Source organism: Leguminivora glycinivorella, chromosome 4 (assembly GCF_023078275.1).
Source record: "Leguminivora glycinivorella isolate SPB_JAAS2020 chromosome 4, LegGlyc_1.1, whole genome shotgun sequence".
NCBI lineage: Eukaryota > Metazoa > Arthropoda > Insecta > Lepidoptera > Tortricidae > Leguminivora > Leguminivora glycinivorella.
In genome coordinates this window covers 21,158,040-21,177,328 of record NC_062974.1, presented here as the reverse complement: position 1 = coordinate 21,177,328, position 19,289 = coordinate 21,158,040, and the positions used below count along the sequence as shown (strand labels likewise).

Sequence of the window (19,289 nt, the reverse complement as noted above, 5' to 3'; positions counted from 1 at the left end):
ATTACTGAATTACTGAATATCTTTTGTCGAAAATTGTATGACCGATCAAGCGTACCAACTTAAAAACAATGATAGTTTGTGTAATGTCACCGATAGAACACCTTTTGGCGGAGATATATGTTATCTGTGGTTAAATTATTTTCTCTAATCTATGTCATGCTTACCGCTAATCCGCTTGTTCGCGAAAAAATGGCAGATCCGTTTTTGTTTTCTTTAGCTCATTATTAATTACGTGATCTACAACTAGAATTATTTAAATATTCGCTTTATTTTAATCTGCTTAAACAATACGACAGGCAATTCGGCGCCGACGCCGGTCATGAGCCGTCCATACTCGCCATTTTGTCATTTTGCAAACTAAGAAAATGCAAACAAAACATTATTTGCCCTAAACACGCGTTACTTTTAAATAATTTTGTCGACAAAGTGAGCCTGTTTTATCAAATTGAACTCCGAACTGCAATTGCAATGTAATTTTCCGATAACGAAAGTGAGGTTATGAAATTGACATGACATTTAGTGAATGCAATGCAATGGACATGTGTTTCGTTGTGGTTCTCATCAAGATAATAGAAGAATCTAGTGCTCATACTCATGATCTAATGAGCAAACAGCCCATGCAAAGGATGTCTTATCGGGCTATGCCTCAATTGATAAAGTGAACTAATTGCCTACTTCAAAAGCAGTTTTGCATGAAAGGTAAGCTTTTGTTTTATTATTTGATGTGTTTCAAACAAGTCGTCGTTTTCGAAACCCAGCAGAACATACTTGCGAAATACAACGACTAGACCGAATATATATGGTGAAATGTTGCTTATTTCATTGTTCTGTCGTCAGATAAGTTATTGATAGTAAATTTCCCACGTTAATTTCTGACTTTCACATTCCCCAAGAGGATCTAAATGTACGTGAAATAGGCCTAACTAACAAAATATATTTGTTACTTTCAATGAGGTTTACATGGTTGTTCGATTTTTCAGTTTCAACATCTAATTGGAATTTCTCTGGAAAGTTTACAATGTCCGATATTTCTACACATCTGCCACAAATTTATGGAAATCAATATTTATAGAAACTGAACATACCTTGGTTAAACGGTAAGCATTAAAATTATATCTTTGACTAATTTACTTGACCTAGGTCTCCTAACTGTACTTGGAACTTGTAATGTTGTTTCCGTTCCAACCAATAAAATTTCTCAAGCTTATGGATTATGGAAAGCAATATTTGTAGGACCTCAAATGAATGTCATGACATTTAAAAATAGGCATTGAAACTTGTCCAAACTTTAATTTTGTATTTTTGGATACTTAAATAAAATTATGTAGACTAAAAATCCAGACTTAGCATAAATTTTGTTTGTGTTACAATGAGTTTAAATAGTTTATGTATTAATTTTCAGTATATGAAATGGGTAATCATCATTGAAGAACATCAACCAGCTGTCGGCAATGTGCAGATGGACTGAGGAATTTTCCGGTGTGTCCTTTATGGACTGTACTCCGTCTTAGCACTATCCTCAAGTAAGTACAAAAAATCATTGCCACTAAACAGCTACTTTTTAACTTAATTAATTCTACTTAGTGAGTAAAACGACTCGTCAGGAAATTTTACATAGAAACATGGATATGGTTGTTCTTCTTTTTTTTTTTTCTTAACCATGAATGGCCTAGATAAATATAAACAATCTTAATGATACGTATTTATAAATAAGATTCCTTAAACATACATACACCCTTTTTTTTTAACTAATCTTTCAATATGTACAATTTCAGGTTTTACCCGAGAGGCCATGCTTCAGGTTGGACCGTCTTCCATATATCTACTGACTTCATATAAATGAAAGGTACTTTTATTATATTATAATAGCACGTACTAATTATTAGATTTAAAAGTTAATACCTCATGGCATTAATAATATTATATTTAGAAAATGTAGTTGCGAGGGATAGTGATGACTATAGCGATGAAGTGAAAATTGAACTTATACTTACTTTATTGGCTAAGTAAACTCATTATTAACTTATTTATGTACTAACTCATGTAGATATGAACTGCAAGGCAGAGGTTCTCAAACTTTTTAATATTTTTTTTTTCTTTTGTAAATTTTGTAGTATGTGTTGTTTTTTCTGACACAATATTTCTCACGGGCGTGTCTTAGTTTCCAAATAAAGCGACGCGCCCCCGTGAGTAGATAAGTGAAATAATATTGTTCCTATTTGGCAGAACCCCACTCTAAAACTAAACCCTTTTCTTACGCTATCTACATGAACATTTCTAATCTCTGACGTTTCCTTTCAGTGTACTAAAGGCTCACTGATCTACACTACCAGCTCATGCTCAACGTTACTGAACAACAAAGTAATCCGACAATCAGACTGGACCCGGTCATGTTAGGTAAGTTTACATACTTAATGCGTACCACATACTACATACTTTTTCTGAACCTCAGTAAAATATGGTTTTATAATGATAATAGTGCTTATTATCTATGCCTACTTAACAGGAATATTACAAATTTCAATCAATTTTCATGAAATTATTTAAGCAATTGTGACAATGATCAAGCAGTGGTGGAGTTAGGGTATGGCGAGGTACGACCTCCCAGATGCTGGTAATGCTAATATTTCGTAGGATATGTTTGACATGGTTGTAATGAAGTACAGTATGTTGGCATACTTCTGACTTGTGAAATATTGTATAAAAGCTGTGTACACAATCTACTGAACATAATGATTGTATGGTTTTACACTTACTATTTTAGACTAGCCTACAGCTTATCATGTAAGATAACGAACTCATGTCATATGAAGCTATTGAAAATCTTGTTTATACATACATACTTATTTGTATTACTACAGTAAAAATATATACGTATAGAAAGTTGAAATTCGTACAGTGGATTTAATTTATTGAAATAATTGGCAGATATAGGCTACGGTGACCTCTCACCATCAAGAGGGACGTATGCCTGTTTACCAATGATGTAGTATGAAAATGTATGATGACTTATAAGCTAATGAACTAAAATTAGTCCTAATATGATTTATACCTATATCTTAACAGACAGAAACCTGTTCTTCTCACGGCTGCACTACAGTGACAATATTTGGTACAAACCGTACAAACAATATGCCAAATTATTGTATGATGTATGAAATCCTGTGAGCCAATTTATAGATTATAGAGTTACAACTGAAATGCAAACAAACCATCCATCGAAGGGTGTACTTGTCATAGTACCACATGCGTGTAGCTATTCAGCATTCATAGAAAAATGGCGGAATGCCACCTACAATTTTGTACTTCAGCGCGACAATAAATAATCGCGCCCCCATAAGCATTAGACTAGAGCCTATCTTCTAGTATTACTAGGTCTTAAATCTAGGGCTTAGGTATCCTAGGTTATCTGAGATAATATAGTCTTACACCTAGATTATGATAACGACCTACTTACTGTCCTAACTAGTAGTTATCCTGCCTATAAATGAAATTCTGTATAACAGACGTCTTCCAGGAACATACATAACATCAGAGAGTGTTCATGGACTATATAAGACAGCATCGAAGCTATCCGATCTCCAATGTAAAGCGCAAACGTGATGTAAAGCTTTCAAAATAGCCCTGAAGATGGCAGAACCTGCTATGAAAATGTACTAGGCCGATAGAGCACAATTTGTTTTGACATGAAATTCTATTGCTATTATACATAGTGTACACACTTATGTTTCCAATTCCGATTACTAGGTGGGAAACTCTTCTAAACTACTACAGCTCCGCGCCTTCTTTTATTTTAGGTACATGAATATTTTTTCTATAAGTACCTAGTATTTTACGTACTAGCCCCGCCTATACAACAGCCATAAAACATACATTAAGACACAGAATAAATAATAGTACTACGCACAGGCGCAAGGGAACGTCAAGATGTGCCAATGCCAACAATTGCTACGTAGCAATGCAACCCGAATCGCCTATTGGGGACGATGTTTAACCACTACGACTATGAACTAATTTCCTAGAAATATTTTTTTTGTCTTAGTTTACTACGCTACTTTACTTTTATTATTTTATTTTTACAGATACCAGAGGAAGACGAAAATATAATTGATTCTGTACTGATGCATAACTTCGCTCGGAACGCGGCAAGAATTAACAATGGAAGAAAATACTACAGACTTGTTTATTAACGATAAAGTTATTTTAGTTTTTATGAAATAGCGATTGAATAAAAATATTAGGTATATGAGTTTTATTTAGAGATGAAATAAGTCAAGAAATACAGCACACCCACTCGTTTTCACAACAACAAATGTAGCCTGGTAAGGCTAATTCCTATTATTTATTTATAAACCTTGGTATCCAAGATGTGTTCTACAGAGCACATCTTAGATCCCTTGGGCACGGAACCAAATGTAACTAAACCTCCGCTCACCTTACTTATTTACTTACTTACTCGACTAATCAACAGTATAGCTAACCCCCCTTTAAATACACCCCGTAAACTTGGCCTTGTGATCGTCTAGCGTGAATAAGTAGAACCCTTCGAAGTGAACCGCGATAACCTAGATCCTTTAATGAGTATCAGCTGTATTTTTGACTAATATTTAAATTTTTATTTATTTATATTTTAAAGAAGAATAAAGGTTATTGTAGCATAATAACATAGTGTTATAGAAGAGTATTTTATCAGATTTAGGCCTAGAAAGTTATATGTGAGAAAATTAATGACGTGATGAAGAAATTTTTAGTATAAAAGTTAGTGAGTGAAACATGCATGAAATAAATATTAAAAAATATTTTGGTAATCATCCACTACGCCTTATTAGTGGTCCCGGTTTGGGCAAGGGCTTGCGATTCGGTATGGGACCCCTGACCTGATCAAACCACTTTATCAGGATCCTAAGCAAGTAAGCCTGAAGGGCTATCTATCTACAAACTAACCCCTTTTTTATTTTGTTTCTTTTCACTAGCTAAACCCCCGTTCCCCAATACTGCTAATAGATCATAACTTCTCGATCTTTCTAATGTTTTATCGAAACACCGAGCAGTTGCTAACTTTTATAAGAAATAAGTAAGTCAAACTTTTCTAAGCTTTAGACTTTCCATCAGTGAACGGCGCTCGCATGCCACTGGGCCCTATAACAAACAAATCCTTTTATTCCAAAGACAGTTTGTTTCCCTAGCCAATTTGATAGAATTTACCTTGAAAAACTAGTTAGCAACACTAAGTGTCCCGCAGCCACACCGAAAAATCAGAAATTGCTACCACAATTATTAATTTCACTCAAATAAATTAAGTAATAAGAGATTTTATAAATTACCAGTTTTATCACATATTTTAAGATAGTAAACACCACATTTAAAGTCCATTTAAACCATATAAATAGTAGTAGTTAAATTATTTCTCCACAATACACGTTGACCAATTATATTTTAAGACCAATCATAAAAGAACTCTACTTTCATAGAAATAGTGTGTGACTCTACCCTATTCCTATCGTTTTCCCTACTCTAACATATCTGAAACACAGACCCTCACTTACCATAGATCTTGTGTTCAGAATATGCACAAGTGTATCCCTACCATAAGCTGTACAGTTCAGCCAGCGAAGCTGAGATAGGCAACCTATAGGCTTGAGTTCTGATCCCCCCCTCTGCTTTTGCCCGCGGGCTAGGGTAGCAGAGAGTAGATCGCCCTATCCGTGTATATATCCAGTATTCTAGGACACACCAGTACCAGCCACATGGGAGACCCAGCTGCGATCAAACTTTACTTAGATGTGGATCGATCACAACCGAAATCCCCAGCGACCAACGCCAGCATGGACTAGAGCACCGAGTAAATAAATATAAATATATATAGGACCCCAGCCTCAAATACTGCCGACTTCAGTGAGCAAGGATTACTCCTAATGCCTTTCGTCAATCGTGAAAGTCCTCACTTCCATCTAACAGTTGGACTCTTTGAGACCGGTGAGAAAATACGCTTTTGTAAGTATAGAAAAGCGTCCAAGCCCTCCACTTGGAACAAAAAGACCCCTAGACGCCTCTTATTTGACACCGTAAGGGAAGAAGCGCCTAGCCGGACAACAGTCTGTCACAAACAATGATCTGGCTTATAACTTTCACAAAATAACCCCATAGAAAATTACTAAATTCAATTTTACTGACCAACTAAACAAACGAATGAAGTTTCCTTTACGTGCTATAATCTACGCTTAGTTTTGCAAGAATTACTCCCTACAAAACCAAACACAGACTTATCTCCAAGCACCAGCCATACATCGACCCAGTCTTTGTATTGCTTGACGGCACTCATGAAACAAAGCACAGAAAACTTCACTACACATTAATTTAAATGTAACACTACACTATAAATAGAACACTAAAATAACCCCACAACTGACAGTAAAGCAATTCCACCATAGGTCTAAGTTCAACTGTACGACGATATTGTCCCCGCACAATCAAACAGAGACATAATTTCAAAGTTTACAATCACTTAGAATAATTTCCAAGTAAAAACAAACAGAGAAATAATAGCAGAACAACTTCACTCCCCAGTAACACACGAAAGCCAGAGACACTGTTAGTCTTGTAGATATTTTAAGAATGACGCGCGTCGGCTCCCTCCGACCCTTTTATAGATTCAAATGGCGACAGAATTTGGCGACAAAAAAGCGACAATTGAGCGACAAAAGAGCGACAAAACGGCTACAAAAGAGCGACAAGTAACAATGGATAGCCTCTAAATTACATGCATAAGAAAAAGGTCATAACTGTTTTGTTTACTAAGTCGTACGCCTTAGGCATTAATGTCCAAGACAGCTCAGCACGTACGTTTTTGCTTCTCAATAGTAACATCTGCATGACTGCACGTGTTCCAAAGTGATATAGGAATAATTTTATTGATACCTAGTTAGCGACGAAGAGTTATGTATTGCGGTTAGTATAGGTATGCAGATATTTTTTTGTTAAAGGGTTTTAGTTAGTTTTGTAGATCAAATACGCAGTAAAATATCATTTTTGTTTCTAAATGCTACATTAAACACATCCAGAAAGTATACTACTAATCATTATCAACTTTCATGACCTGTGATTGAAATCAAGACATAATATCGGAACGCTACGCAGCTGACAACTGTCAGTGTCAGTATTCCGTCCATGTGAACGTAGTTTGTTGATAAATACGTTTTTTCCAACCTGTTTTGCATCAAATAACATTGAATTTTATGAGTGAAGACGTGACTATACATGTGATAAAGCTTCACAGATATTATTTGTTAAAATATCCAATGAAATCCCAAAGAAAATATGCACCAAGAAAGTTGGTCAAGGAAAAGTTGATTCGCCGTAAGTTTTATATGTAATAACGAGTCCATTTCCTCGTCATAGACGCTTGTTCTGTTACAAATAACCATGTGATTCTAAATACAACAGGTACATCACACCACGTCTGTTCTTTTACGTCTATGTATAACCCAATCCAAAAGCTTGTAGGATTTCCTGATGACCGTACTCACTAGACGAGACTCGCTACGTTCGCGGTTCAATATTGGAATCTTTATAATTGGAATATATATAAATGAATTGCTGTTCGTTAGTCTCCTTAAAACTCGAGAACGGCTGGGCCGATTTAGCTGATTTTGGTTTTAAAATGTTCGTCGTAGTCCAGGTCCAGGGTAGGTTTAAACGGTGAGAAAATATGAAAAATATGCGAGGAAAATACGAAAAACGCAAAAAATCTAAAATGAGGGGTGTATTTACAAAAGGTCAGTCATGTCAGTATTTCTATTTGGTTTTAGTACATAGAAATAACCCATATTGTCCAATATAAATTAGGCCCTATATAAATAAAAATGAATTGCTGTTCGTTAGTCTCCTTAAAACTCGAGAACGGCTGGGCCGATTGAGCTGATTTTGGTTTTAAGCTGGTATTTATTCCTCTAGCGTGAAAGTTGTTAGGGAAGGTGATCAGCGGGCGGTGGTCACCCGTGGTCCTCATCACAGCTGCGATGCGCGGGCGATGATTCTTCATCAAAGTTAGTAGTGTTAGTACTCACGAGGGCACAGAGGTGAGGTACAGCAGCAGCCTGCGGTACTCTGGCGCCGTCAACAGATGGAAGTTGTTGTTGTCGGGGAAGGTGATGAGCGGGCGGTGGTCGCGCGCCAGCCCGCCCGTGGCCAGCGCGTACTGCGGCAGCAGCAGCTCGGAGACCAGCCGCCCTTCATCCTCGCCGCAGTCATCACAGCCCGCGTCTGGAAAGACAAATCTGGTTAAAAAAAACGTTCACCTATACATAATGTCTGGGTCTGTCTGTGGTCCGTTGGAACACTTTGAACAGATTCATATGCGATTTGAACGCAAGTTTTTTAGCAATGGTTCTTTTAGGTCATTTTGATCAATAATTTAGTCGTCTTTGATTTATCTAAGTTTGCAATGAAAGGTGGACGCTTAGTCCAAATTTAATTTTATGCAATTTATACGCATAATTACGCATTGTGTGTTCTGATACGTAATTACGTATGGTATTGTACCCATCTATTTGAATCAAACAAAACTTAGTGAATATTATTAGGTATATCCTTTCTATCCTTCACTTCAAGTAGAAGTAGAACAAAACAAAATCCGATCAAACTGATATCTTATTGAAGAGTTAAGTGAAATGACGTAAGGGAACCTTTTTGCGTTAAGTGAGTTAAGTCTGAATAGCAGTGTCGACTGTCGATTCACTTAAGTTTCATGGCGAGAGGAGTTTCATGAACCCTTTTACGAGGTGACGAGGCTTATACCTATGTACCAATCTACTACCTACGTATACGTACAAGTGATTCTATATCCACAGAAAAAGTTTTCCAATATTCGCGTTTTGTGGTAGGTTTTTACTTTTCAGTAATACCACCAGTTCCAAGCAACTATCCTTCCTAGGTTAAACCTATGTAAAAAACAACCGCAGAATTATCTTTTGTTGAATTGAATTCAATAAATATAAAAAAGGACGTCTGATAAGTAAATTGCGAGTCACGTTAATAATTTACGACTTTTACGAGCGAAAACAAATGAAGCGTCTCGCAAAAACGAGCGCTAAATTCTTGTAGAGTAAAATTGTACTAATGACCGAAGAGTTCGCTGTGAGCTAGTCTAGATCATTGTCAATTTAAGCCTATTTCGGAAGATTAACTGGACTTAGTTTAGCGAAAATGAGCATCTAACATTCGTCATTTCATTCTTGTTTTTTTTCGTAAATGACGGCAAACTATACATAGATGTATCTAGTCTGCGCTGCGTACAGTGCGTACTATGTAATGATCACACTTGCTAAACTTCTTTACGCGTGAAGGGCACCATAAAAACCGGCTACAGAAAGCAAAAAAGCTACCAAAAGCGATAAACGAACAAATAAACTCCCAGGCTTCCGAATAAACAGCACTATTCTCGACAGTTTCCTCCCAGTGCCCCAGTTATGTCACCTCTTGCCGCTCTTGCCCGTGACCGCATGACAGCATCCGTCCACCGAGCCATCGCCGTGCCGACAATTGGCTTCCGAGATTCCTATCACTGGGGGTCGGTTTGACTTTTGTTTGAAAGTGTGTGTCATGGCAACAAGGGGTAGAACCTAATTAGTTCTGGAATTTTTAATACACAATGCATAGAATCACGCCTGTATTCACATAGCACATGAAACTGCTCAAGCCTGAAGGAAAACAAAATCGTTATACATATTGCAGTGACAGCTAGCAACCTGTCACACCCTATAGCCTAAACTTTAGCCAATTGAACCCATCCATATCTTTTAGTCGAGTCGACTTTTACACCTGCGGGATATTGCACGGGTGGTAGTTTTTGATGTTACATTAATCATTATAGTCTCTCTTCTTCTTTGGATATTAAACGATTGTACCTACACGTATTTAAATTAATTCAGCGACAAACACGGTAAAAGACCAAAGTCTTCATTCTTTAATTGTAACTCTAGTCAAGTAGTCACATGACAAGTCGTGCAAGTGTCACCCTGATACATTTTTAACCGTCGCCTGCGTCGCCTCATATCTCTCAAGGAGGACGGTTCTCAAGTCGTCTCTATGTTTTTTTTTGTTTTTTTTTTTTATTTTTTATGTTTGTTCCTCGATATCTCCGTCGTTACTGGACCGATTTTGAATTTTTTTTTTGATTGAATGTATATGTATACAGATTGGTCCCATTTTTCTCAGAACTCAGTTCTGATGATGGGATCCTGAAGAAATCGAGGGAACTCCTCGAATCTGAAAGGCATACATATGGTGTTTTTTGTGTTTTTAAAGGAACAGCATGCATTTAGGTACGGAACAGTGACATTTGGTGCAGTGGAACTGCTGATGATGACCAGAACGGAACTCTTCAAATCTGAACGGCACGCTTATAGTGACTTTGGTATTTTTATAAGAACAGCATGCACTTTCGTCCAGAACAGTGACATTTGGTGCAGTGGAACTGCTGATGATGGTCAGAACCGAACTCCTCAAATCTGAACGGCACGCTTATAGTGACTTTGGTATTTTTGTAAGAAAAGCATGCATTTAAGTTCAGAACAGTGACATTTATTTAGTTATGTTTGTTAAGCATATTGAGTTTTCAAGTCAAAGTTTGTCAAGCTTCGATTTCTTATAATATAATCGGATTCATGAGGAATTGAGGAAACTCCTCAAACCTTAACGTTATTCGTATATTCATTTGTGTTGCCATCTAATAATTAAAGCATTAAAAGCAGTTTTAAAAAATACCTACACATTTCTACATCATTCAACATTCGCAAGTAGCTTTCACCAGAACCCGAAAGGCGACGGTTTTTTTTTCTTAAAAATTATTTTAGATCTGCGTTTGTGAATGGACTACTTACTACTATTGTTATCTTGGTTAATCTTTGATATCATCTGTACAATGAAGCATGTCGGATGTGTTATGGCTTTTATCATTCTCATTGTCCTACGATATATGAGAAAAGCGGACGACGTTTCTTTACGGAACTTGATACAGAAAGATACGGGCTCTCTTGTAATTTAAATCGAATTGTGGTGTCATTTGTAGGCTTATAATTATAGGGGATCAAAACAATGGGCTCGAAATTACTCCAAGTGGGAACTCTAATTCGAGTGTAATAGACATTTGTTGCCGTTGGGGCAAAAAAGAAATTATGGTTAATTGTGCGCATGCCATTTCTGTGTGTTGCGGTTGTATTTACTCCGTGAAGGTATGTCAGAAAAAGCGAGTAGACGCAAAGTTAGAAATTGATTCGACGAATACGTTATAATAATACATAGAAGTGATTTATTCGACAAACAATAATGATACATTATTGGTTTTATAGATTATGTGTTTACATATTTAAAGTCACATACAGGTCGAACGCGATTAATTAACATTATACATATTACCTTTTTCCCAGCGCTTCGGCCAGGTTGCACTGGCCGTGGTCGCGGAACACTGACATCCCAGCAAAGTGTCACCGGAGATGTAAACACCACAAAACTACCCGATATTAATTTAATTTAATATAAATGTTCGGGGTAGACAAATAAATATAATCTACCCGCTTCATTTATATAAATTAATATCGGGTAGTTTTGTGTAGGGTATGCAAAAACCGGTTAACTTAAAAAACCGGTTAATAACCGAGACTTTTCCTTCAAAACCGGTTAACCGGTCATTAACCGGTTTTGAGGATTTTTAGTAAATGGCCGGTCTACGCAATAATTACCATTACCTTTAAGAATTCTGATGTTGATGATATCGTAGCAGGTATTACTTGCACGATGAAGATCATTTTTATCCAGCTTTTGGAAATTTGGTAAATGCGGAAATTGCTAATAAAGGCTTGTGTGGTTTGAATGAGATTCGTCAGTTTTGCGTTTTCTAGGCATGTCGCGAAGGTCTACAGCTCCCAGAGCCCCTAGTAATACAAGCAATTGATGTAAGAAAACCAAGATCTCCATTTTACCTTTCTTTTAAAAAATATAGTTTGAAATATACGGTAGACTCCGGTTACAACGACGCTCAAAGGACCGCCGATCTGATATTACGTCGTACTAACCGGATGTCGTACAAAACGAATTTCATTTCTTTTAATTAAAAGTAATATCTACATCTCTATTACTAAAACATTTCAATCAATAGGTTTATTTACAGGGTATTATTATCATAGTATTAATACCTTATTTTATTGTGACTTGTTTAGTTAGAAAAGTCCTTTTTAGTATGCGTACTTGCTCATCATTTGTAAGTAAAACTAGTTTGTACGCAATCGAAAAATACAAATTGGGTTCTATTTAGCTTATAAGATTAGAGCGAACAAATTGATAAAATTTTAAGAGCAATACTTCAAAAAGTTACATGGCCACAATGCAATCTCCGCCGCCAGCCGTGCTCGGGTGGAAGTAGCTTTGTTTCCTCAATTTACTAGTAAAACTAAAAACGTTGTCGCTCGTCGTTGCAACCGGGCTTGACGGACGGATTCTGTGTAAAATGTGTCGTAAAAAGCGGCTGGTCGTTAAAATCGGAGTCGTAATAAACGGATGTACTTTCATACTATCACATACGAAAAACAAATAAATACCTGTGCTTATGTCGTTGTAAGAGGTTGGACGTTAGGTCTATGCGGAGTCGTAATATACTAACCGGACTCTACTGTATAAACTGTATTGTATAAAATGTTTAATTGAGTAGACTCGGGACTAATTTTTAAAATAAAATCATTACAGATAATAATCTAGTTAATGAAAAGTAATGAATAAATCTTTATTTTTACAAAAATTAAATAATTACGTATTTTTGAACCTTTTAATGCCTAATTTTCCAAATTTTGAGAAATAAATACAGTTTCGGTTATTAACCGGTTAGAGACTATAAAAACCGGTTTTTAACAGAGGCCAAAAAGTCTCGGTTAACCGGTTTTTCGGTTAACCGGTTAACCGGTTTGCACACCTTAGTTTTGTGGTGTTTACATCTCCAGTGACGCTTTGCTGGGACGTCAGTCTTCCGCGACCACGACCATGGCCAGTGCAACCTGGCCGAAACGTTGAAAAAAAAGGTAAAATAATGTTAATTAATCGCGTTCGACCTGTATGTGACTTTAAATATGTGTAAAAAGCGCGAAAACTTAAAGTATTATGTGTTGTGTTTAGTTAGGGTTAGGTTAGTCATTGGAGCGGAATCAAGTAAAATTATAATTGTTTTCTAGACCAGTCTTCTCACTTAAGTAAGAGACTCTACAATTCTTATTTCATATGTGAAAATGAGTGTGATATAGAGCAATACGCTGAAAATAACGTTTGCAACATTCCACCTCAATACTCAATACCTAAATAATAAGAACTGTATTTTTTTATTTCTATCTATTTTAACGTAGGTACTTATTATATGTTACATTCATGAATCTCATGATGATTGTGTACGTAATCCTTTGACTCTGTTGCTAAACGCAGCATAAATATTAATGTAGTTTAAGAAGCCATATAAAAGTATCTTAATTAGTATATCGTAAAAGATTATGAATGAGCTCAAAGTTGTATAACTTAGAATACTTGGATACGCTCTAGCGCCTGGACAATAGCCATGTTCTCCTACTGTTTACCTAACCATCGAGTATTCAATATGTACCTAATGTTTATGTGAAATAAACTACGAATATGAACAATCTCATCGATCTTAACCAATGAATTAATTATAAATGAGACCCTCAACGCTTAATATTTTGTGAGTCTGTCTAACCATGAACAGATTCTAAATTGTTGACGAACGCCTCCAATATTTTCAAGGTCAAAGAGTCCCTTTTATACCTTTTAATAGATATGTATGTATAAGTAGGTAAACGCATTTTAGATCCTTTCGCAACTGCTAATGCTTGTACTAAGTAGGCCCAGTTATTAAGAAACGCATTGTCTAGTCTACTGAAATGCGCGATGATCGATGCCCACGCGCGAATTGCCAACACTTATGCATACTATTAGAGTTCAACGACCCGGCATATTCACGTGTGGAAAGGTCAAGACTTTGGACTAGCCGAGGGGATTAGTGACGGGACATTTAGAACGGTACTTTAGACAAATAATAGATCTAGAGCTACGTCGAATAATTATCGTGCGACGTTTTTAATGACAATAATGACAGTTCAATTGATCGCGGAGGATTGCAGTCCAAGCATTTATACAAAGTAAAGTCTAAAGTTTGTTTGCTTCTAAGAAAGTTTCGAATGTATTCAGTCCAAGGCTGAGAGACTGAGAGTAGCTTTTATATTATCTTTCCTATACAGCGGTCCTTCACTTCGTGTCAACATGCTCATTTGACCTAGGTACTACAAAAGAATAAGAGTCCTGAAAAATAGAAATTAAAACGGTCTTAAATAAAATATTTGATATTCGCACCTAAATATCAGTACGAGTACCATCAAATGGACATAGACAACATACGTATTACGTATGATATTTAATCCTGCAAGTTTCGCGGCTCGCCTCACAGTCGCTCCAACTTCGATTGAAATTGACTACAAAGGGCTTCCGCTGCGCTCCCGGACGCTCAAAATTGGGTTAAGATGCTTTCTACAAAGAATAAAGTTATCGACATGTGTAAGTAGCTTTATCCCTAGTCATACAGTGTGCGCTGATTTCAAACCTTTTGCTTTCTCTTGGTTTCAAGTACCAGCTTTCAATTTACACGGGAGTCGTGTCAATCGGTTCGGAAAATGATCGGTCCGCAAAGGCGCAAATACCTTTCTAGTTGAAGCATTACATTACTAAGTTTCACAAGAACTTGAAAGAAAGTGAGAAGTGAATAGTAGCCTTAAGTATTATTTGGGTATCATTAAATACAGTACAGTCAAGAGGGTCTGAAGAAGGGGCCTTTTGGAAGCGTGTTACACTGTACGTCATACTCATACACGATAATGAAATTAATAAATCATAATTTTCCGGTATTTTTATTCCCTATTGAAGACCTGAAAATTGGCACTATTTTATGAGATGAATGGTCGCACCTTTAGAACGAAACCGACCAAACTATATCGATTTGTATCAGTGTTCGGTTTCGTTCTGATGGTACGTGGCGTGGTATAACTCCGCATCGCATGTCTTTTAAGTAAACGGTGATAAATAAACAAATGACCCATTTGTTTATTTAGTCCAGCCGACATTCTACTCCGCGACGTCATAAACCAAGTAAATTACACGATTAGCTACACCGCTATTAGATAAAGAATTACCGGCAATGTCAATCCAAGCCGATGTAACCAAGCGTCACAATTACATAACGAGTCATTATATAATAGCCAGTGTAGCGAAGGGCAAGGCCGGATACGTACTGATCTTTATTGTTCTGAACGGCCAGCCTCGTGGCAGAGATTGGGATTTGAAAAGGGCTCTTCTAAGTGTGCTGATACGAGAATGATTCGACATTTTCTTGATCTTGCTTGGTTCAAGGTTCGATGCGAATACTTCTGACGTGCGAGTTTGAGTATCCAATTTGTTTTTTATGTGGATGTCAATGGTACAATGTTCAAAGGCTTAGTCGACACATTAACGCGACTAGATGGCTATGGCCAAACCGATTTTCATTAAGGTTATTGTTCTGGATATAGGTACCTATCTTTGAATTAAGACGAGATTACGTTACGAAGCCGCAGTTGATTTTACACCATCCAACAAAATACACATTTTGTATTAGAAACTAACTACAGAAACTGCAATGTAATTACTTTCTCAAAACGAGAATAGTGGGTCAAATCAACTGGCGGGATTGCGAGTAAAACATCGGCATATTATTGAGTAAAATGATAGACCACGGAATACTACGTAGTTACGTACGATATTTTCTATGTAATAAACCAAAGCGTTTACTATAATCAAAGAGGTACGTGCCTTAGGGTATGACTGAGGAGACAAAGGTTAACACATACTAGTAAAGCAAGTACCCGTACTACGAACGAACCAAGGACCATATAATACTGGACAGACTAGTGATGGGTCGTTACCGGTAATATTACTAAAACGAGTATTTTACCAGTAATGTTACTAGTAATATTACCACTTAGCGGTAATTTAGAGAAATATAGCCATAAAAAAAGATAAAAAATATTTCTTTTGTGTTTATTGATACGAAGCAGACTTGTTGCACTGTATTATAACAAAAAATAATACCTACCTAACGTCATTTAGTAAACTACCAATATTACCAGTAATATTCCCAATACTACCGAGTATTTTACCAATCTTACTGGTAATATTTCTATAGTAGTATGATATGAAAGTTGCAATGAATCATAATTTTAAGGAATAATATGGCGAAAATATAACAAAAAATAGTTAAATCGGTTTTAATTTGTTGTATTAGGGTTCCGTACCTTAAAATGGAAAAACAGACCCCTTATAGGATCACCGTCCGTCTGTCACAGAAACACAGCCAATTTTCTCCGAAAATACAGATTCGAATAACTTGAAATTTGATAGACATATATAACCTTATGACCCAAAGACAGACATGTAACTTACATTAATACATTTCTATCATAGGGGTCACTTTAGGTAATGTAAAAATTAAAAAAAATTAAATGAAAGTTTGTTTTACATATCACATCAAAGAGCTTCTTATACTAGAATTATAGGCATCTCAAAATTGTTTTTTTTTCTTTTAATTAATTTAGAAATAATTTAAGTAATTATGAGGCTTATCTTATCTTAATCGTATCTTAAATCTGCGGGGGCCCTTACGGATACACTTCGACCCATCGGGATCTTTTGTGCAATTACCCCCTACGATCCTAAGATCCTTCAGCTATTCAGGAGCTTCTCGACCATCTCCACGTATCGGATGATGAGGCTCATGGGTAGCTCTCTGAAGTCCTTCGGTGCCAGGTAGCCTGTTCCAAAGTTCTTCATTCTTTGTCTGGCGAGGGCGTGACATTCACTCATTAAATGTTTGACGGTCTCTTCCTCTTCGCCACACATGCGACAATCAGTGTTGTCGGCGTGTCCCATCTTGGCCAAAATTCCTTTGACCCCGTAGTGGCCTGTAAACACCCCCGTTATAATTTGGAGTTGTCCTTTGTCTAGCTTCCCTAGCTTTTTGCTCCATCCAGAGTCTACCCTCTGCATAAAGAGCTTTGAATGCTTCAGACCAACCAGGGCATCCCACTCTTTTTGGTGACTAGCCTTTGTTTGGTCTTTCATAGCCGTTCTGATGGTTCCTTGTGAAAGGCCCACATAAGGTTCCGGACCTATGAAGTTGTCTTCAGATCCGGCCTTGACAAGTTCATCAGCGTTTTCATTGCCAATGAAGCCTTCGTGCCCCGGTATCCATACCAGTTGCACCTTGTTTTGCCTTCCAAGCTTGTTAAGAGCTTGGATGCCGTTTAATACCAGTCTAGAGGTAACTCTGGGCGATGTGAAGGCTTTGAGTGCCGCTTGACTGTCGCTGAGTATATAGATAGTCTTACCTTGGATTTGTCTAACTATATTCTCATGTACACAGGCAAGTGTAAGTAATGAGGCTACTCACAGATTACAAATTTAGTGCGAAAATAATTTTTTCGTACTTTTACGGAAATGTACGAGCGTGTGATGCTATTTCAGCCAGTCTCAGTATAAGAGGTACTGACAATGTCTGAACTAGCATGGCAAATACGAACGTTTCCGTAAAAATACGAAGGAAAAGCCTTTCGACTTTCGCACTACATCTGTAGCAACGTATAAACATTCTGTATAAACATTTTCATTTATAATTTTTCCCAGCTACACCATATTTTTGATCACCTGTAGTACCAGGGCCGCAGAACCGGAAGGCGAATAATAGAAATTTTCTTGCAAATATCCATATTTCCTATCAGCTGTAGTACCAGGACCACAGAACCGAAAGGTGGTAAGGCAGGGTTACACAGCTGTAGGCATACAGATTAGTTTATGTACTGTAAATATAGAAAATTAATAGGGTAGTATTTTATTTTTGCTTAAATCTCATCTAACAAATTTTGGCTAAACTGTAAATAGTAGAGAAATGGTCCGATAATGAAGTTTCACTTCTTACTGTACCTCAGAGTAAAAAAGAGAGAAAAAAATCGGCCGTCCTACTCGGACTTTGCTGGTTTTGTTTCACATTACCTATTCGGTACACACACATAGTTAACACAAAGTTATTGTGTACCTAATGCAGACTTGCAATTGTATTACAATAGAATAGATAGGCACCGTAAACTGGGGTTACATTGATCAGTTTCAAAGTTTAAACTTCTCTAATATCAACTTTTTTTAGTCTTTCGCTTGTCAAAATCTAGAAATGCTAATAAAATAATGTGCGGAGAAAAAAAAACTAAAACTAGGTTTTTTTTGGTAATCGAATGTAACCCCTTACAGAAGTATTTCATCTCAAGGAAACATAAAAATCGGTTCGCAGGTACAAAAGTTACAACTGTTTAATGCTATTTTGGGGTAACTTTGATCAAACATATAAATAACCATCTTCGAAAAATCAACTTTATGTAAGATTGTCTCAATATTTATCACAAAATGAGATCAAATTATCAGCCTCCATAAGTACCTTGACATAATACACAATAATCAACTTTGTGTAAGTATGGTCAATGTTACCCCATGCAGGTGATCAAAGACACCCCACAAATTAAATAATTAGTAATAAAATGCCTAGTTTGAATTTTAACACGAAACTCAATACAATGATATACCTAAAATATTTCTAGCAAGCTAATATTCACTGTGAACCTTTTACTTTAATACCCACTAAGTTAGTTTAGAAGTTATTTGAACATGATAAATAGCGATAAACTATACTTATATTTTGACACGTGATTTGCACTGCCACTTTTTCGCTGCGTTAGAGCAACTAATGGAAGTAACTATCAATAGTGCCAACGCTGTTAAAAAAAATGGACAGATGCGTTGGGATATGTAGAATTCGAACGAAGTTTTTATCAATGTAACCCCAAGTATCAAAGTAACCCCAGTTTACGGTATTTAGCTAATTACGTTTATATCGTCGAGTACAATTTTAAATAAATAAATTTGGGTAGGTTCCACTACTTCCTCTCTAACCAAAGCTGTCAATTTCCTACTATTTAGCCTGATGTGTGCAAAGTTGTAAGTTTAATAAAATAGTTTTTATATTTTATGGAAAAGGGACAAAATATTCAAATATTAGATATATCTGCCACGTGATACCACAAAATTATACGAAGTATATTTACAGTTGGTGACAATGTAGGAAAGGAATGTTTCCAGTAAGACTGGTAATTTACTCGGTATTTTTGGGA

General features: G+C 36.5%; 1 protein-coding gene and 1 long non-coding RNA gene across 9 annotated transcripts in view; one reads left to right on the top strand and one right to left on the bottom strand.

Annotated features, from left to right (window-relative positions):
• LOC125225514 (guanine nucleotide exchange factor DBS-like) overlaps positions 1-19,289 on the bottom strand; it is a 180,343-nt gene that overhangs the window by 94,082 nt on the left and 66,972 nt on the right. For all 8 annotated transcript variants that reach the window (XR_007176992.1, XM_048129269.1, XM_048129263.1 and 5 more), the window contains exon 2: positions 8,067-8,262. Coding sequence is in view for 7 of the 8 variants with exons in the window: in XM_048129269.1 (XP_047985226.1) it covers positions 8,067-8,262 (196 nt within the window). In the remaining variant the exon portion in view is untranslated. The remainder of the gene's footprint in view (positions 1-8,066; positions 8,263-19,289) is intronic.
• Positions 115-4,246, top strand: LOC125225516. The gene is made up of 6 exons (XR_007176993.1): positions 115-699; positions 981-1,097; positions 1,403-1,523; positions 1,776-1,846; positions 2,302-2,397; positions 4,083-4,246. It is a non-coding gene; the product is annotated as an uncharacterized LOC125225516 (long non-coding RNA).